This window comes from Cetorhinus maximus, chromosome 29, assembly GCF_964194155.1.
Source record: "Cetorhinus maximus chromosome 29, sCetMax3.hap1.1, whole genome shotgun sequence".
Classification (NCBI taxonomy): Eukaryota; Metazoa; Chordata; class Chondrichthyes; order Lamniformes; family Cetorhinidae; genus Cetorhinus; species Cetorhinus maximus.
The window spans coordinates 14,735,233-14,756,653 of record NC_135907.1 but is presented as its reverse complement, the minus strand read 5'-3'; the positions used below and the strand labels follow the sequence as shown (position 1 = coordinate 14,756,653).

Below are 21,421 nucleotides of genomic sequence, written 5' to 3'. Positions count from 1 at the left end.
GCTCGAATGAAACATTAAACCAAGGACCTGCCTGCCCTCAGGAGCTAGCTGAAGAGCAAAGGGAGTTCTTCCTGGTGTCTTGGCCAAAGTGTTATCCCTCAACCATCATCACCAAGAACAGATTGGTTATGTAGCTCATTGTTAAAAGAGGGACCTTCCTGTGTGTAAATAGACTGCCTAACGGACCTACAAGCCTACACTTAAGAAGTAATTCACTGGTAGCAGAGTGTTTTGGGGTATCCTGAAAGTCTGAAAAGGAAAAATGCTTAAAGGATGGGAATCTGAAACAACATTGCCTTCGTCGTCCTCTTGCCTTGAATGAAGTGGGGTTAACCAGAACATTCTAACATGTGGCATAGGATGGGAACAGAAACAAAATGGCACATCGCTGAATCCCCCACTATCAACATCCTGGGGGTTACATTGACCAGAAACTGAACTGGACCAGCCATATACATACTGTTCCTACAAGAGGTCAGAGACTAGGAATCCTGCGATGAGTAACTCACCTCCTGACTCCCCAAATCCTGTCCATCATCTTAAAGGCACAAGTCAGGAGTGTGATGGAACACTCTCCACTTGCCTAGATGAGTGCAGCTCCTACAGCACTCAAGAAGCTCGACACCACCCAGGACAAAGCAGCCCCGCTTGATTGGCACCACATCCCCAAACATTCACTCCCTCCACCACCGATGCACAGTGGCAGCAGTGTGTACCGTCTACAAGGTGCACTGCAGGAACTCACCAAGGCTCCTTAGACTCCACCTTCCAAACCCACAACCACTACCATCTAGAAGGACAAGGGCAGCAGATAGATGGGAACACTACCACCTGGAAGTTCCCCACAAAGACACTCACCATCCTGACTTGGAAATATATCACCATTCCTTCACTGTCACTGGGTCAAAATCCTGGAACTCCCTCCCTATCAGCACTGTGGGTGTACCTACACCACATGGACTTGAGCGGTTCAAGAAGGCAGCTCACCACCACCTTCTCAAGGGGCAATTAGGGATGGGGCGATAAATGCTGGCCCGGCCAGAGACACCCACATCCCGTGAATGATAAAAAGAATAGTAACCACCCTTACCTGGTGGCATGTTATGAGGAGAGCCGTCCAGACAAAGAACCCTGAGATGCCCTGTGCCGCTGTGGTCATCAAGAATATCGGCTGTTCCACCTCTGTCGGAGTGTCGGGCAGCCACGAGACGCTGGGGTCGGCCACGGTGCTGCTGGAGCCTGGCTCTGGAGCCACCATTGCCGCGGAGACCATGTTGATGCTGGTGGCGTTGTCGCTCGGCCTACCGCTCATCTGCCGGAGAGAGAGAACAGAATAGAATGAACGGGGCAAAGAAAGAGAAAAGCAGGAACAGCCACACATCCCAATGCCAGCGCGAGTGAGAGATGAGAACACAGTGGAGTGAGTGAGTGAGTGAGTGAGCGAGTGATTGTTTGGCTCTTCCTTTTTTTTTCCCCCCCACAGACCTTCTGAGTGAAGGCCAAGCCCCCAGTGAGATGCCACAGCTTCATTAAAAAGATACAAGAAAACAGCACGGACTGAACCGCAAGGTTGTAACCCAACCAAGGGCAACCCTGACATCATAAACAGCGACAACAACATTCCAGAGATAAGACTATTGCCTGAAAACGGTTCCCTGTAACACATGGGGCAAGAACAAAGAAAGGACAAAGATAAGTAAGAAACAAAGTAAAAACAAATGCGCCTTTCTACAGTACCTTTCCCAGCCGCAGTGTATCCCAACGAGATTTTTTTTCCCTTTATCCTTTCATGGGATGTGGTTGTCACTGACTAGACCAGCATTTATTGCCCATCCCTAATTGCCCTTGAACTGAGTGACTTGCTGGGCCATTTCAGAGGGCAGTTAATTGCCCTGGGTCTGGAGTCACATGTAGGCCAGGCCAGGTCAGGACGGCAGATTCCCTCCCCTAAGGGACATGAGTGAACCAGGTGGGTTTTTAACAACAATCGATGGTCACTTTATATTTCCGATTTATTAATGGAATTTAAATTCTACCAGCTGCCGTGCTGGGATTTGAACCCATGTCTCCCATTAGCCTGGGTGTCTCGATTGCCAGTCGAGTGATATTACTACCATGCCGCCGTCTCCCCTTGTTTCACAGTCAATGGAATATTTTTGAATTGTAATTATTGTTGTAATGTAGGAAAGTGGCAGCCAATTGGGCGCAAGGCAAGCTCCCATGAACAGCAACTACCAGATGATCTGTTTTTGGTGACGTTGGGTAAGGGACAAGTGTTCGACTGGACACCGGGGAGATCGCCCATGTTTATCTTCAAAATAGTGTACTGGGATCTACATTGCAATGGCCGTGATCCTTCGACAAGCACTTCATTGATTAGAGAGCGCTTAGGGAGGCTGGGGTAGGTGCTATATAAGTTCAAGCTTGTTCTTTCTGTTGATCGCTGCCATACCAGGGTCTGAGTTGCTGTGGAATCAGAGACGAAGCTGCATTTTACTATTCACACGGCCTCAGTCCCTGTATCTGCACATTGCAAACCCTGGCTGCCAGATGTGGTGTTTGGTCTCTCAGTGGTTACTGCAAGTCTTTCAACAGCACAGGCCTGCACTGTTCTGCCAGCTTGTTGCTTGTGAACTAACAGTCCTGCTGTGCAGCCTCCCGATCTGCCGCAACACTCAGGTAAGGCCATCTGCTGCCAAACGTGTAAAGCAACGGGATGAGACAGTGCATGGGAAATTAAAACAACGCTCGCACATCAGCCATGACTCACGAGAGCCGCACTCCCGCCTTAGGGAGTCAGGTTAAGAGTGGGTTCGAGTCCCACTCCAGGACACAATCCAGGCCGACACCCTCCGTGCGGTACTGAGGGAGTGCTGCACTGTCAGAGGTGCCATCTTTCGGATCAGATGCTAAACCGAGGTCCAGTCGGCCCTCTCAGGCGGAGGCCAAAGGCCCCCATGGCAGAGCTTTGGAAAAGGACAGGAGCGATTCACCCCACTGCCCTGGGCAACGCTTATCCGAAACAGATCATCTCATTGCTGTTTGTGGGAGCTTGCTGCGCGCAAATTGGTTTTCTGCACTACAACAGTGGCTACACCTCAGAAAGCATTTAATTGGCTCTAAAAGCACTTCGGGCAGGGGCGCGGGGAGGGAGGAAGGGGTGTTGATGGACATTCTGAAAGGTGCTATTTAATGAAATAAAGAAAAAGAGTGGCATTTAATGTCACACTCCCCAATCTCAGTAGTGCGGACTCAGTGGGAAGGTACAAACAGGATTGGCCTCGTCTACTTGGCCTTCCTGGTTCAACCTCCTGCCAGCCATGCCCGGGGTTCATGGCGGGTGACGAATGATTGGGGGGAGGGGGTGCCAGTAGGCTGCCTGGTAGCTCAGCGAGGGTCACAGCCAGTGCCTTCAGGGGGAAGGGCAGCACAGTGGCAAAAACTACCCACTACATCTGATGCGAGCGCTACAGCAAAAGGAGCACGAGGGTAACTGTAACAAGAAAAACCCAGGCGATCCTTATGGGCAAAAGTGCTTCAGGACATCCCGAGGTCATGAAAGGCGCTACAGCAATGCAAGTCAGTCTTCATTTCACGCTGGGCACAAATGCAGCCATTTAGTGGGGGTCTTGATCATGGAGTATCACCCACAAAACAGGGTGGCGGAAGGGCGGGGCAATCACGTTTGAGCCTGCACACCCAATGCCCCCCCCATGCCCGATTCCAGCTAGGGTGGGCGGATGGCAACCGGGAGCAGGGCACCTGGCGGATCCTTCCACGGGGCACCTAATCTAAAATAGCGGCCACCTTCTCAACCACTTGGTCAGGGTGTCAGCTAACTTAACCGAAAAACATGGGAGGCGCAGCCATGCACTGGAGCACTGGATAAGCTGCCATGCTGAGTCAAAAGTTCCCAGTGTTGATATCCACCAACAGCAAAAGTGCTCTGTTCACTTGTTGGGTGCCATTGGGAATCTTGTCCCAATTCCATTGCCCCCTTGGTTTTGCTTCAAGCTCATTTTCCCTTTTCGATCCAGAGTTCAGCTTCAGCCCTCACATCCCAACACCAATCACTAAACCGCCTATTTCAGCTTCTTGCACCCATACATCCCTTCAGGAACTCAAATCACAGCTCTGTCACCGCCAGGCTAAATCTTCTCAAATTCTCCTCTCTAGGGTGCCCAAGCTCCACTCTACAGACTCTAACCTCGTTCAAAATTATACCAACTATCCCACGCCAAGCACCTATTGATTTCAAAATGGCTCTGTGCCTTCAACTTTCCACCTCTATAACATTCCCCAGCCCTACACCACAGTTTGCCCCCTTCATTTTTCTGCTAACTGCAGGCTCCTTTGCTCTGGTCCATCAATCTAAGAGCTTTCAATGACCAGAAGCCTAAGGCCTACGCCCAAAGCTACTGTCCAAACCTCCTCAACCAGCTGCATCTCGCCACCTTCAAAACCTCTTCAAATCTCGTCTTCTACCCAACATTCAGTCAACTCCCCAACTCCCCCCACCCCACCCCACCCCTCCCCCGCCAAGCCTCCTGTCTGTTTGGTTTTTCCTTGCTCCTGTTAAGCATCTTGGAAAATGTTGCTAGTCAGGGTCTTCATAATGACTGAACAGAGTTTTACACGTGGTGGGTACTATAGTTAGAATATTGCACGTGTATCTGAAGTGAGGAGGGGTAGAGAGAGTTGGGACAGTCAAAGTCACGGATTTACATCAGTTTAATGTGGAGATTCCAGATTTAACCATCAGTTTTTGGGGGACCATATTTTGTTTTATTCTTTCATAATGGCCGCTGGCAAAGCGGCATTTGTTGCCCATCCCTAGTTGCTCTTGAACCGAGTGGCTTGCCACATGGGGTGAAACGGCCTAGCAAGTCACTCAGTTGGAGGGCAATCAGGGATGAGCAACAAAGGCTGACCTTGCCAGCGACGCCCACATCCCACGGAAGGATGAAGAAAAAGAAAAATGGGCGGATCTTTCCATTGGCCCTCGATCAACATTGGTCTCGTTTTATAACACACACACAGGGGAAAAAAAAAATCCAGCTGGCAAGAAATATGAGCTCCGAATACTATGATTCCCATAATTTGAGGAGTCGACCACAACTTCGGAAAATTACACCTCTTGAAAACTTCACTTCCCCTCCGCATAGCCAAGATACACAACTGGCAGCAAGAGGCAAGAGAACAGCCACATAGCTATAAAGAGCAGTCGCATAGTTTGAAGAGTCTCTGGCAGATGAGCTGCACACGGATGGATACACTCACTGTCAGCCGCACACAAAGGCAGGCCGAGAAATCTCCCACGTCAGCAAGTCAAGTCTGCCCAAGCGCAGGCTGCAATTATTTGGGAGGGGGGGGATGGGTTGGCTTGAATTTCTGCCCGGTCTGATGCTAACATGTCGCTAAACGGAGGGCACCGCTCTCGGGTCTTTTTGAAGTGGCCTTTTTCAAAGCCACTTATGACCGAAAGGGAATACCAAGCCCTCGGTCTGGTTTAAAATTGGGAGGCTGGGGGTGGGGGCTATTCTTAAACCAATATACTGAGTGAGTGAGTGAGTGAGAATCGTTCTATATTTTTTTCCCCACTCCCAACTCAATTGTATGAACTTTAGGTAAGCCCATGAGCTTTTGAAAACCAACACAGCAGGACAAAGGCACTCCAAGAACGCCAAGTCTACAATAACAATCCCATTCCCACACGGAAATGTTCTGCATAAGCTCCCACACTGGAGGTCCTAGTCCTCTAATTCTGATCAAGGATCGGTTAAGTGCGAGAGTATTAAATCTCGCCTTCGAGACACATCTGGTTATGTTTACCGAAGAGATATGCAGAGTGACCCAGTTTTAGCCTGCCCTAAAGCCATGGCTCAGTAGGTACTGCCCTCGCCTCAGAGTCAGATGGTTGTGGGTTCAAGCCCCACTCCAGCGACGAGAGTATGTAATCCAGGCTGGCACTCCAGGTGCAGTACTGAGGGAGTGCTGCACTGTCAGAGGTGCAGTCTTTCAGATGAGGCCTTAAACCAGGGCTCTGTCCGTCCTCTTACATCGGTGGATGCAAAAGCTCACACGGCACTATTTTGAAAGTGGAACAGGGGGGTGCCCTGGCCAATACTTAACATCCCTCAACCAACGACGAAAAACACATCTGACCATTATCAGATTGCTATTGAGAGCTGGCCGTGCGCAAATTGGCTGCGCCATTTTCTACGTTACAACGGTGACTGTAAAGCAATTCGAGACATCTTGAGGTCATGAAAGGCGCTTCTAGAAATGAAAGTCTCTCTTCCTTTCGCTGTCAGTGAACAATTCCTCAAAGACAGCCCACGCTCCGTGCGTCCAGCAAACACAACACGAGAGAAAAGGGATTCTTCCTTTCACATTTCAAGCACATTCAGTGCTGCCCTCATTCCGTGGTAACCATCCCTCTAGACTGTGCTCAAAAGATTCAAGGCCGACTCACTGGAGGGCTCAAAAATTAGAACTGGTAGCTAGGCCGAAGCCACGAAAGGGAGGGCGACGGGCAGCAGACGGGCTTGAAGGACAAAAGGCCCACGGCCTGCACCACGCTCCAACTCCCACCAGTTTCAGCAGAATGTCCACCTTTAACATCCCTCCCACTGATTACCCAACAGTTTGACAGGCCCCCCAGCCCTGCAGCCGCGCTGTCTAGCATTAATTTCACGCTCCATGACTGCTCAGCAATAGGTCAGAGGTCACGGAGAGGGCTGAACCTTTCCCACAAGGCCAAACTTGGCTCCCACATGAAGGATTTTTTTTAAAAAAATTTTATTTTTTTATTTTTAACACGGGATGGCTGCAAACCCAAGAGAAAACAAAAAGGCAGAAATTAAGCTGGGGGTGCTTGGGCAAGTCCGCAGGCAGCACCTGTGGTGAAACGGAAGTCGGTCGATGTTTGAGGCGTACCCTTTTCAGGGTTTCTGACTGCCAACACCTGCGGATATTTTGTTATTTAAAAAAAATAATAAATAATTTACCGGATGAAGCAAACCTAGTTTGGTTAAAGTGACGGGAGGTCACCTGTTGAGGTGGCTTCAGCCGCCTAGGCCTCAGGCTCTGGAATTCCCTCCCTCAAACTCTACTCTCCTCAAAGGCGCTATTTCAACCCGCTTGAGGCCTGATGTGGCTCAGGGTCAGATCTTGAATGATAGTCTTCCCTCGGGATGTGGAAGGCGCTATATGATTGCACATTGTTTTTGCTAAGGTACGAGCAACCTCCCCGGCTTCTTGTACAGAATAGCGAGACTGAGGCAGACACTTTCATTTCACAGTCACTGAACCTCGCTCCGTACAATAATTATAGGAATTCTCGAGTCGTACTATGCCAAGTTACATGTTGTGAAAGCAGCAGGGGGGGGGGGGGAGGAGCGGGGAGGGGAGGTGATGGCAGGGTTGGTGGGGGAGGGGACGGGGAGTGCTTTGGGGAGGGGGAGTATCTCCTCGACCACACAACCCCTGGCCCTGCACGGACAGGCAGAGGAGAGCCATTTCCAAGATGAGACACGAGCCTTAATTTAACAAGGCAGCACAGCGGCCTCCCAAAGACAGATTGTCTGCGCTTGCTGCATACCTGGTTCCATTGCCAAGTGTAAAACGAAGTTCTAAAAGCATCCCAGAGGGGGCCAATCTGTTTACAAGCAAGTGCCTCCCGAGCTAGGTCGCCAGACACAGAGTGGGCCAGCGAGCTGACAGTTTTGCATACTTCATCAGTGTGACACGTTAACATTGACAGGGGAAGGGGCAAAGCGGGTGTTACGCTGGACATGTCCTTTCATCTCCAAATACGCCATCGAGAGGCACATCCACCCCACGGGATCGAATCAGGGTCAACCCCACCATCTTGAACTCTTGATTCCTCCTCCCAAAGGCTTCAAAACTATGAAACTCCTCCAAATCCTCCCAATTAAAAATTCTCATCCTGGTCTTCAAATTCCTTCTTGGCATTAGCAACCCACCACCCACATCTGCCCCATCCCTGTAACCTCCTCCATCCCTACAAACCCTTGCACTCCATACCACATCCCCTCCCCAACTCTGCTCCTCTAACTCATTTCCCCCCTACATCCCCACACACCACTCCCCCAACCCATCCACCCTCCCGCCTCATCATTGGCTACCTTGAGGGGAGGTGCTGACATAATGGTAATCCAGAGGCCCAGGCTAATGCCCAGGGGTCACAAGTTCAAATCCCACTATGGCAGGTGGTGAAATTTAAATTCAATTAATAAAACCCGGAATATAAAGCTAGTGTCATGGTGGCCATGACAACTATCATCAATTGTTATAAGAAGCCATCTGGCTCACTACTGTCCCTTTAAGGGAAGGAAATCTGTCGTCCTTACCCGGTCTGGACTCCAGACCCACAGCAATGTGGTTGACTCTTAACTGCCCTCTCAAATGGCCTAGCAAGCCACTCAGTTCAAGGGCAATTAGGGATGGGCAACAAATGCTGGCCTTGCCCACGACCCACAACAGGATAGAACAAAAATAATGCATTTAGCGTCCCAGATCCGAATCTATGGAATTCCCACGCTAAACCTCTCCAGTGCTTTCTTAAAAACTCAGCAGGTCTAACAGCACACGGACTCGAAACATTAACCCTGTTCCTCTCTCCACAGACGCTGTCAGACCTGCTGAGTTTTTCCAGCATTTTCTGTTTTTGTTTCAGATTTCCAGCATCCGCAGTATTTTGCTTTTACCTCCTTCAAAACTACCAAACTTTCGGTCATCTTAAATAACACCGTCTTAAGCTTATTTGGCGTCTTATTATGCCACTCTGGGGCACTTCCCCAAGTTATAGGCGCTATATAAATTTGGTGTTGGGCAAGCTGGTGTTGAGGGGTTGCAAGGCCGTGGAGGAGAATAACACAAGTGTCTACTTGGGACTATTTCTATTCCCTCCTCCTCGCCCACACCCTCCCGGGGCATTATAGTGTTTCATTAAGAGCACTAACCACTTGCAACTGAGGTGAGCTCTGGAAAACATATCTGCGCCCTCACCAAGTCTGTCTCCTTCCGCCTCAGTAACGTCTCCCCATTCCGCCCCTGCCTCAGCTCATCCGCTGCTGAAACCTTCACCCCTGCCACTTCTCTTTTTAAAAAAAAAGCCTCTAAATTTGACTATTCCAACTCGCTCTCGTCCGGCCGGCCTCCTGTATAAATTCGAGCTCCTGCAAAACTCCGCGGTTTGTATCGCAACTCGGACCAAGTCGTGCTCGTCCATCCCGGTGCTCGCTGGCCCGCTGCGGCTCCCTGCCCCAGCCACCCATCGAATTTTAAAACGACCGCCCTGGTTTTCGAATCCCTCCCCCAGCTCTCGAACCTTCCTCCTGCCCCACCGACCCCCCAGGTTCGTACACTCCCCTCCAAATCTGGCCTCGGGCGCAATGCTGATTTTTAAATCACTCCAGTATCGGCGGGCGGGCGTTCAGCTGCCTGGGCCTGAGCTCTGGGATTCCCTCCAGAAACCTCTCCACCTCTCTCTCTCTCTCCTCCACTCCGCCCCCCTTTAAGACGCTCCTTTAAAAACCTACCCTTCTGACCAAGCTTGTGACCACCTGCCCTGAAATCTCACGGTGTAAAATTGGATTGGAAATGCTCGTGAGGCACCTTGGGTGGTCTGCGAGATTAAAGATGCTGCATAGGTGCAATTTGTTTGCTGTTGCAGCCAACATCCTACTGGGGAGTCACACAATACTGAAACTCCAGCTGGTTGCGAGCAGCAAACCCACACGTTAGCACTGAATTCACACACTGATGATTGCAAAAAGAAAAAACGGGCATGCAAATTGCGGCCAATCTATTGGAGAGCGACAGATCGCCAAGACGTTAGCGCTGATGAGGCTCTCCCTGGAACCACCGACACCAACAGAGCAGGAGGCGGCCATTTGGATCATCCGGTCTCTACGCCAGCGCAGTCCTAAACCCAATGCCGCCACCCCGCTCTCCCTCCGTGGCCGGGCCAGTCGTGTTTCACACCCCCACCCCCGCCAAAGGCGTTTATCTGCTTTTTCCTCTTTAAAAAGATGCCCGAGGAACTGCTGCCACATCTCAGCCGGGAGTGCGAGGTGCTGAACAGCAAAGCAGTGGAAGGTTCCCAGCAGCACCATTCTCTCTCGCCTAGGCGTGCTCATGATAATAAAAAATAAGGGAACAAACAGCGGCTAGGCGAGTTTAGCACTTACAATTGCAGAACATCGAATTTATTACACAGGAATAGGCCGTGCAGCCTATCTGGTGTTTATAACCCCACATAAGCCTCTTCCTTCCCCAAGAGCCAATCCTCCCATTCCTTCCTCCTTCATGTGGTTAGCCAACTTCCCCCTAAATCCATCCTATTTGCCTCAATTACTCCATGGGGTAGCAACTTCCACCTTCTAACCACTCTGACTAAAGGAGTTTTCCCTGAATTCCTTGTCGGATTTATTAGTGACTCTCTTATATTTATAACCCCCCCACCCCTCCCTAGTTTCGGCCTGCCCACAATTGGAAATGTCTGCTCCACCAACAAACTACCAAACCCCTTCATAATTTTAAAGGCTTCTATTCGGTCACCCCGCTGGAGCAGAGGGCCCCAAGCCGGCTTTGCTCTTTCCTGAACCTCTAATTCTTGGCCTCATCCTTGTAATTCCCCAGATGTGGTCTCACCGAGATTCAACACATGTTTAACCTATCTGCTCTGCTTTTCAATCCTATATCATTTACATTGGTTTTCTTTTTTTTTTAAAAAACGGCCTTGTGTTGCTACCGAGTACGTTTTGTTTTATTCGTTGACAGGATGTGGGCGTCGCTGGCTAGGCCAACGTTTGTTGCCCGTCCCTAATTGCCCTTGGTCAGCGGGCATTTAAGAGTCAACTACGTTATTGCGGATCTGGAAGTCACATGTAGGCCAAAGAAGAAAAATCAGTGCAGACAGCAAGGTTGGGATTCAAGGGCAGTTAGCACTCAAGTCCCAGTGTGTCAGGGCCATCACAGTGACGTTGTGAACACACCATCCTAGTTTTGGCCTACGTAGCTGTACAAACATGGAGAGGCACCAAATAGGACTGGGCAACTCTCCATAAGGAGTAGAAAGCAATGCAGACCTTGAAGGACATCGTCATTCCAGAGCTTCACTGGCAGAGGCCTGGTCCACAGGCATTCCTCACTCTCTCTCCTCCTCCTCTACCCCCCCCACCAACCCAAGCCTCTGGGTGAGGAGGCAAAGAAGAGGGGGGCGGGAGAGTGATCGCAGCCTAAACGGAGCAAAACTGAGGGCATAGTTAACCCAGGAAGAAGGGAACAGAGGGTTACAATGGTAGATTTAGAGGAGAAAAGATGGAAGGAGTACAGCATAAGCACTGGTATGGGCTGGTTGGGCTAAGTGGTCTGTTTCTGTGTATCCTATTTAATCATATGCCTCGGGTGGATTTTTAAACCTGCTCTTTTGGAAAACAGGAGAAATGGAAATGGGCCTCTCTCCCTCTCACTTGATAACAAATTACTTGATACAAACATATCTTACCCCAAACCCCCCTATCGACCCCTCACTCCGAGATTTTCTCCCCTCCTCCCCAGGGTGTTGACTCCTTCCTGGGATCTGCTCGTCACGGGCCAGCCAACTCCACCACTACCCTCAGGCAAGTGGCCATTCAATGCGGGTTAACCAACACCGCAGGGATTGTCAGCTCGAGCCTGTCCCCTTCCCCTACCCCGGCCAACACGTCCATACATCCAGCAAAAGGTCAATGGATATCAACCAGGAATGGGAATTCTGTGCGGTGTTCCTCTCCCTAACCAGGGGACAGGCCACTGACATACCCTTGTCACCGGCCCAGTGAAGTCCACAAATCTGGATGCCGCCCCCCCAAACTTGTGGTTGCCCAACTACTCACTGAGTTAACCAGCTGAGACATCGGCGAGTACCAACCTGCTAGTTAGGCTTATCGTAGAGCAAGGGCAAGGTTCAGGAACGATTCAGAAAGCACTTGTCAATGACCTGGCGGGCAGACATTATAAAGAAACCAAGGTCTCATATCCATAAGGAGATCTTATCACAGGGTGCAGTTTAAGGCTGTGCAGTTCAGGGGGCAAAAAAAAGGAAAAAGTTACATTTGCATAGCACTTTTCATAACCTCAGGATGTCCCAAAGCACTTTACAGCCAATGAGGTACTTTCTGAAGTGTTGCCATGTAGCAGCCCATTTGTGCACAGCAAGCTCCCACAAACAGCAAACGGAATAATGACTGGACAACCTGTTTCTTTTTAGTGATCTTGGTGAGGACACAGAACTCCCCCACTCTTCTTCGACTAGCACCACGAGATCTTCTACATCTACCCGGGAGGCCAGGTCAGGCTCGGGTTTAACACCTCCTCCGGAAGACTGTGAAGCACTCCCTCAGTGCTGCACTGGAACATCAGCCTGGGCTTTGAGCTCTTGTCTCTGGAGGGGGACTCAAACCCAAAAAGGAACTCAGAGGCCAGAACGCTTTCCACCGAATCGCAGTTGACACTGTAGAAAATGCCCGACTCCTTCTCAGTGTTTATACGGAGGTAGCTTCTCCCAGAGAAGCGCAGTTGGAGTGCTACAGTGGCCCGAGTACTCCCTGGAAGATCAGCCAGGAGTCCTACTCCCAAGTGTTATCCAGGGACCCCAGAGGGGAGAAAGGCTACAAGAGGAAGGCAGGTGACAATGGGAATAGACTAGACAGCAAGACTTCTAGTGTAAGATTCTGTTAAGCAGTCGCTTGGCAGTATAGAGCTTGAGTGTTGCTGAAAAGAGAGACACAGTGCCAAAGCTTTGCACCTTCTCCTCAACAGGACAAACGCAAGAATGCCAAATTTCAAACAATCACAACAATTTATTTTACCGGAGAAAAGCTGCCGATCGATTGGCTAGGCAACAAGGAACTATAGGCTCCCCAAGTTCCCAGGTGATTCAAAAAAAAAGAGATGCCAGGTTTGAACATATTCCTTTTGTTTGCAGAGAACAGGTCCCCATATACAAAAGGGATTCGTTCAAGCCTTGCACAATTTTTAAATTACATGGGGAGCCTATAGCTCCCTGTTGCTTTCTCCTGCGCAAAGCCTTAACCAATCAGCACCCTTTTCTCCTGAAGTACAAATTGTTAAGATTGTTTGAAATTTGGCATTTTTGCATTTGTCCTGATGAGTGCAAGACAAAAAGCTTCAGCAACATGTCTCTCTATTCAGCGATATTTGAGACTCTGTTAATACCATCTATCCTCAGTTTGGTGGGGCTAGGGGGTGCATTAGAGGGGAGCTGGCTAGAGTGTATTATGGACAAAACGGTGCCATTTCATGGTAACATTGGGAGCAGTCTCCCATTTTCACACTCCTGTTAAGGTGACATCCTTAGCCCACTAGTGATTGAGGTAGAGACCCGACATTTTCCCAGATCGGGAGAGCGAGACCAAGATTCCGTGGAGCACAACAGAGAGAGAAAAAAAATGAATTCGAATTCTGAAAGGAAGTAACGCGAATGATTTGCTTTGCCAGACGGAGGGAGGAAGGGAGCAATTTATACAGCGCCTTTCATGTTATCAGACAAAGTTCCTCGATGAGTCATGTCAGCATTTACTGTACTTTGGCCAGTCCGTTCCAGCCTTTACACAAGAAAGCACGGACGTCATTTTCCTCGATACAGAAAAAAAGAAAGAGACTTTCAACACGCAGCAAATCTTCCAGAAAGGAACGGACTTGCATTTGTCTAGCCTCCGTCACAACCTCAATGACCCAAAGCCTGTTTACAGCTATTGTAACACTTGCCAAGTGGAGTCACTGTTGTTGCTGGATGTGAATCAGAAGGAAGGAAGGAAGGGCTGGTACTTTCAATTTTTATACTTCAGATTCCCAGTACTTACTGGCAGTTTGTTTATTTATCCTCCCCCATTAAACGTCAGCTGTGGCTCAGTTGGTCGCACTCGCTCTCACAAGGTTCCAGGTTCAAGTCTCACCCCAGGACTTGGGCGCAAAAATCTAGGCCGACACGCCAGTGCAGTGCCGCGGGAGTGCTGCACGGTTGGAGGTGAAGTCCTGCAGATGAGATGTTAAACCGAGGCCCCATCTGCCTGCTCAGCTGGGTGTAAAAGACGCCATGGCATTGTTCTGAAGGAGAGCAGGGGAGATCCCTTCAGTGTCCTGATCAATAGTTATCCCTCAATCAGCATCACCAAACTAGGTTAACTGGTCATTATCACATTGGTCTTTGTGGGAGCTTGCTGTGCACATGTTGGCTTCTGCATTGCCTACATTACAACAGTGACTACACTTCAAAATGACACTTGGCTATAAAATGCTTTGAGACATCCGGTGTTAGTAAAAAGCACCATATAAACGCAAACCATAGGACCTTTCTTTGCACTTTATTTCCAGCTGGGAACAAGTTCATGGTAAAGGTGTTCTTACACTAGAGGGATAGAGCAATGTACAGCAGATGTAAAGTATCTCCTTACAGCTCAACTCCATGGGAAAATGATCCAACGCTCATGTCTATGACACTACCTTTGGGTCAACAGCGGAACAATCTCTACATCACTCTCAACAACTCCCCACAAACAAATTTCTCCTCACCCCTCTCAGAAACAATTTGGAATCAATGACTCCCAACCAGAGAAAATAGTCTTTCCTTACTCCTCACCCCATTTGACCTGATTTGATGGTGTTTAAAAACCACGAGGGGTCTAGACAGAATAGATAGGGAGAAACGGCTCCCATTAATGGAAGGTGTCAAACACCAGAGGTCACTCAGTCAAGTTGACTGACAGAAGAGCCAAGAGAGGATAAACTTTTTTTTAATATATAAACGGAGCCAGTGGTTAGGATCTGGAATGCACTGCCCGAGAGTGTGGTGGAGGCAGATTTAATCGTGGCTTTCAAAAGGGAATTGAACAATTTCCTGAGGGGATAAGATTTTCAGAGCTACAGGGAAAGGGCATGGGAGTGGAACTAGCTGAGTTGCTCTTGCCGAGAGCCAGCATGGACACAATGGGCCGAATGGCCTCCTTTTGATTATACATTTCTAAAAAAAAATCTCCACTAAATCTCTTCTCGATTCCTGTGGAAACAGTCTTAAGAATGTCAAGTTTTCCTTCACCACTATCTTCTGGAGCCCAGTGACATCCTTAATCTCAAGACTCCTATTCATTATCTGGGGGAAAAAAAAGGTACAAAAAAAAAAATTTACTGGATAGATACCTGAACAGGGAGGTTCTAGCTAGCAGGAAGATTTAGCAGGGTCAGGTTCTTTGCTCCTGAAGAGAGAAGATTGAGGAGTTGATCCAATAGAGCACTACAAGATTTCGAAGGGTAGAAATGGAGAAGATGTTTCCATTTACAGAGAAGGCCAGAACCAGGGGACAAAAATAAGATAGCCTCCAATTAAATCCAAAATGCAATTCAGGAGAAACTCCAGAGAGTTAGGTCGAATGTGGAACTCGCTACTACAAGGAGCGCAGATACATTTAAGAAGAAGCAGCTAGATGGACAGGAGGGAAAAAAGGATTGGAAGAGAATGTTGATGAAATGGGTGGGAGGGCCTCATGTGGAGCAGCATGTACCAGTTGGGCCAAATGGCCTGTTTCTGTGATATAAATAATTTGTAAAATGTACAACGTACTTGGCCTATACGTCAATACCTGGCGGAGGCAGGACAGTGTCCACTTCCAGTGTTACAAAGCATGAACATCTTCTCCCAAACAGTCCCCAATATTATCCAGTAAAGTGGCACCATTTTCTTATAATACACTGTAGCTTTAAAGGCTCAAGAGAGGGCACTACGTACCTGGGCAATGCAAGATGACAATTAGCATTTAGCGAGTTACCTGTGAGATCAATTTTTTTCCAATTAAGCCAGAACGTCCTCGTTGTATAAGTCAGCTTGCTCATGACGCAGGACACACACTGACCGATAAATGGCCCACAAAAAGAGTGCAAGGACTCGTAAACATGCTGTTTACACAGAGCATCTCTGCAGCTGGTTTAAAAGGCAGCCAGTCACAAGCCATGTCCAATCGATAACGTCATGAGCAGGAAGACAATTTTATTTTTAAGTCAGCAGACATGTAAGGACTTAAGGAGCATCAATAGCGGCTCAGTTGATAGCACTCTCGCCTCTGAGTCAAGAGGTTTTGGATTCAAGTCCCACTGAAAGACTCCGGCATGAAAATCCAGGCTGACATCCCAGTGCAGTACTGAGCGAGTGCTGCGCTGTCAGAGGTGCTGCTTTGCTAATGAGACATTAAACCGAGGCCCTGCCTGCCCCCCTCAGGTAGATGCAAGAGACCCCCATGGCACTACTTCAAAAGGATATCAGGGGAGTTGCCTCCAGTGTCCTGGCCAATATTTATCCCTTGATCAAGCCACTCACCATCTTAACTGTCACCGTTCCTTCACTGTCGCTGGGTCAGAATCCTAAAACTCCCTCCTGAACAGCACTGTGGGTGTACCTACACCACATGGACTGCTGCAGTTCAAGAAGCCAGCTCACCACCACCTTCTCAGGGACAATTAGGGATGGGCAATAAATGCTGGCCCAGCCAGCGACGCCCACATCCCGTAAATGAATTTTAAAAATAAAATCAACGTCACAAAACCGGATTACCTGGTCATTAGCACATTGCTGTTTGTGGGAACTGGGTGTGTGCAAATTGGAAGCCCTGTTTCCTACAACAGTGACTACACTTCAAAAGTACTTCATTGGCTGCCTAAGCACCTTGAGGCATCTGGTGGTCATGAAAAGCGCTATATTATTGCAAGTCTTTCTCCTTTTAAACCAAAAATAAACACGTTCTAGTGACGCATCAAATGTCTTGAAACCGGTATACAGTAACATAGCTGCTTGCTGTTATGTGGGTGAGCTAGGCAGACATTTTAGATGCGGAGATGAGTCATCTACAAACTTGCATTTGGTTGAAGGAGGTTGGGATGCTGGCAAAGCCAACTCACTTTCCTTCAAAATACTGTGGATGCTGGAAATCCAAAACAAAAACTCAATGCTTGGAAACACGCAACATTGAGTGAGAGAGAGAGAGAGAGAGAGAGCGCGAGAGAGAGAGAAACAGGGTTAATGTTTCAGGTCCTTTCGTAAACACTATCCACTGATCTGAACTCTGTTTCTCTCTCCACAGATGCTGCCTGGCCTGCTGAGTATTTCCGGCATTTTCTGTTTGCCATTTCGCTCTTCTTCGTACAGCCCCCGTGGGATCTTTTAAGATCCGCTGGAACAGGCGGACGTGACCTTCGTGTGGTATCTCACCGCAAAGGACAACGCTCTCAGGTGTCCCACTGGAGCCCGGGCACAGATAGGACGCAAACAACGGAGATTAGCGCTGATTAGCGGAGCCAAAGGTGATGCTGATTGACATCCTCAAGTCTCCACAGAGGCAGTTTTTCCAATTCAAAACATGTTAACAGTAACCAACTGACTGCCCACAGAGACGGTTGGGGGCGGGGTGGGGGGGGGGGTGGAATATATAATTTCATTAAACACAGCACACAGCATATGCTATCTGCACCATACTCTGCTTCTTGACTGCAAACAAACTCAATTGAACTGCATTGGAAAGCGCTGACACAAGGACACGACTACAAAAAAAACATTAACTTGCATTCACATAGTGGCTTTGACACAGGAAAACACACAAAGGTGCTTCACAGGAATGAAAACGTATAAAAATTAACACCAAACCAAAGCAGGGGTTGTCAGGAGGGGCAATGTAAGGGTTTTTTACTTCAGCAAGGGTCTTAAAAAGGAGAGAGAGAAAAGTGTGACAGAGGGGGATTTCCAGAGCTCAGGGACTCGATGGATGAAGGAATGGGTGCCAATAAATGAGGAAACAGAGCAAGGAGCTGTGCAAGAGTTTGATAAACACAGGAGTTCGGGGATGGTTATGTCAACCAATTTAGAGGGTTTAGGCATCACTCAGTGTTAAACCTGTTGCATTCCACTGCAAAACTAGAAGATGAGGAGGCCCAAAACGAACTCAAGATTAATCATTTTAAACGTCACATCGCAAAAATATAGATACCAGTCACAAAAAATGTCAACCAAACTGCAAGCAATCAGGGAAGCAATCTCATTAAAACAGATATCAAAGACCAAGACCAAAGCTTAAAAGCCTGAACGACACACACACCCCACCCACCAAACAAAAACAGGATTGAGATAGCGCCAGGGCATCTGCCATTTAAATAACCACATCTCGTAGTTTATGGGGTGACAGCTTCATTTCTGGAGTAGCCAAACAGTGTTTGTGTAAAACCATTAGCTTACGGCAGGGAGAGGACATGAAGGGAGGGGGGAAGAGTTCAGGAGCACTGGTCAGCTCCCACCACCACCACCACCACCACCACCACCACCCCCACCCCCCGAGTCCCACTCCAGTGGACTGGGGGCAAAATTAAACACAATTTGCCAGAAAAAAACAACTGCTAGGGCTTGAGGCCTAGGGCTGGCTCTTGGCTGCCAGTATTCAGAGAGTCCACAGAGGAAACAAGACCAACTCACTCCACATCACTTCACCTCAGCAAAACAAAAATTCATGAAACAACATCCCATTGAGAAACACTTGAGGGAGGGAGGGAAAAAAAAGAAATCAACAGGATGTCATCCCCGGAATAGAAAAAAAAATGACTTAAATCAAAACATTTTCAACTAACAATGAATCGGGAGCAGGAGAAAGAAAGCAATGATAGACTAGATTTAATTTCTTTTCAAAAAAAAAATTGAACAGCACCCCATGTGAAAATTGGGCTGGGGAGGGAGTGGGAAGGAAAAAAAGTTCTCTGACAAATGCAGTTTTCAAGAATTATGCATTTAGAGAGAAAACCTGAAAACAAAGATTTTTTTTACCAAGTGCAATTCCCCCACTAGCATTATGAACTGGAATTTAATGCATTGACTACATTACAGCTTTGGACAGTGTGGGAGATGTGGAAAGGAGAGGGGTGGGTGGGGGGGGGGAAACAGGGTATATTAAAGGAAAATGCTGAGCTCAAGTTTAAAAACGAAACACATATCAGAGGAAAAAAAAATATATTTAAACAAATAAACATTAGAGAAACCCTCTTCCTCACTCCCTCACCAGCCTCTCCTCCTTACCTTTCTTTACATGGCTGTGTCTATGATGAGGTGCTGGATGAAATGCATTCACTCCAGTGATAATTAGACTGTGTGACACACAGGGGAAGGGCCAGGTTTAAGGGATAATTTTCTTTCGTGAAGAAAACAGGGGTTTGGAGGAGGTGGGTGGGGAGTTTGGGGGGGGTGTGGGAAGGGGAGGGGAGGGGGGTTTGTGGGTTGGGTGGTGGGCAGCCAGAACAATTATTTTTTTTTAAAAAAAGAGGTTGATGCATTCACCAGGCAGATTGCAATTCCTCCCCCACCACCGCAGCCGCCGCCAACAACCCGGCACAAAAGCCAGGCTGGGGAATGAGCGCTGCAGCTCTCTCGGTGGGGACCAGCGCAGCTTCCACGAACAATCCAGGATTAAAGGGCTACAGCTCCCTGGCGCCTGCGCACTCGCGGCTGCCAGTCTCCCCCCACCAGCCCTGTCACACTCACTCTCACACACACACACACACACACACAAACACGGTGATGTCATCCCTCCAGCCTCTTAAAGGGGCCGCGCCTCCCCAGCCTTGCTCAGGGAGTGGGGTTGAGACAGGCACTTCCACATGCATGGAAACGAACGTCTGCAAATGATTGTGATATTCGTTGACTGCACCGATGTTGTAAAAGCTGAACCTGATTGTACTTTTTGTGATACAAAAACAGAATGACCTGGAAAAACTCAGCAGGTCTGGCAGCATCGGCGGAGAAGAAAACGGTTGACGTTTCGAGTCCTCACGACCCTTCGGCAGAACTGAAGTATAGTTAGGAGAGGGGTGATGGTGATTTTGAAACGGTTTGGAATGTTCTTGAAGATGCATAAAGTATATTTTTGCAAAACAAAAACGCCTCTTTTTGTTTTAATTAAGAAAACGTTACGGTTGATTCTTTCATGGGAGGTGGACATCTCTCAACATCTCCTCCTCCTCCTCCAGCTCCAGGGTTTGCCAACTCCGACTAAATATAAAAACAAAAAACTACTGCGGATGCTGGAAATCCAGAACAAAAACAGAATTACCTGGAAAAACTCAGCAGGTTTTCTCTCCCCCACCCCCCCCCCAACTTAAACCAGCTTATATTTCACCCCTCTCCTAATTTTACTCAGTTCTGTTGAAGGGTCGTGAGGACTCGAAACGTCAACTCTTTTCTTCTCCGCCGATGCTGCCAGACCTGCTGAGATTTTCCAGGTAATTCTGTTTTTGTTCCGACTAAATATATTCTTTTATTTTTTTTTTAATGTGGGCAGCATTCGTTGCCCATCCCTAATTGCCCTTGTTCAGAGGGCATTTTTACCCATCGTTGAAATTGAAATTGACCAGGGTTCCTGTTTTTTTTTTTAAAAAAAGCTAAAAAACTGCGGATGCTGGAAATCCAAAACAAAAATAAAAATGCCTGGAAAAACTCAGCAGGTCCGGCAGCATCTGCGGAGAGGAGCACAGTTAACGTTTCGAGTCCGTATGACTCTTTAACAGAACTAAGTAAAAATAGAAAAGAGGTGAAATATAAGCAGGTTTAAGGTGGGGAGGTGGGGGTGGGACAGGTAGAGCTGGATAGAAGGCCAGTGATAGGTGGAGATAACCAAAAGATGTCACAGACAAAAGGACAAAGAGGTCTTGAAGGTGGTGATATTATCTAAGGAATGTGCTAATTTCCTGTTTTTTTTTCCTTTACTCTTCCCATGGGATGTGAGCCAGCATTTGTTGCCCATCCCTAATTGCCCTTGAACTGAGCGGCTTGCTAGGGCCATTTCAGAGGGGCAGTTGAGAGTCGACCACATTGCTGTGGGTCTGGAGTCACATGTAGGCCAGACCAGGTGAGGACAGCAGATTTCCTCCCCTCAACTATTCTCCTATTAAATTTTATTAGATCTCCCTGTACTAAAGGTGAACCAGGTGGGTTTTTACAACATAAAATACTGCGGATGCTGGAAATCTAAAACAAAAACAAAAAATGCTGGAAAAACTCAGCAGGTCTGTGGAGAGAAAGACATTTCAAGTCTGCATGACTCTTCTTCAGAGCTGGTTTTTACAGCAATGGCTTCATGGCTACCATTAGACTATTGATTCCAGATATTTTTATTCAATTCAAATTCCACCAACTGCCATGGTGGGATTCAAACCTGGGTCTCTGGATTACCAGTCCAGTGACAATACCACTATGCCACCACCTCCCCTTATACCACCTCCCTGGAGGTTTCATTGCTTTCCTACGTACTCCAGCCATTAGTCAGCCACCTTGCGACGCACTGCCTTCCTAGACCAATTGGAAAGCAAAAAG

General features: G+C 48.2%; 1 protein-coding gene across 1 annotated transcript in view; it reads right to left on the bottom strand.

Annotated features, from left to right (window-relative positions):
* Positions 1–19,209, bottom strand: part of tmem184ba (transmembrane protein 184ba) — a 74,893-nt gene extending 55,684 nt beyond the window's left edge. Inside the window, exons 1-2 of the mRNA XM_078531608.1 lie at positions 19,133–19,209; positions 1,091–1,312 (exon numbers count right to left, since the gene is read on the bottom strand). Of these exons, the coding sequence (XP_078387734.1) occupies positions 1,091–1,312 (222 nt within the window). The 5' untranslated portion in view covers positions 19,133–19,209. The remainder of the gene's footprint in view (positions 1–1,090; positions 1,313–19,132) is intronic.
* Positions 19,210–21,421: the final 2,212 nt, after the last annotated feature.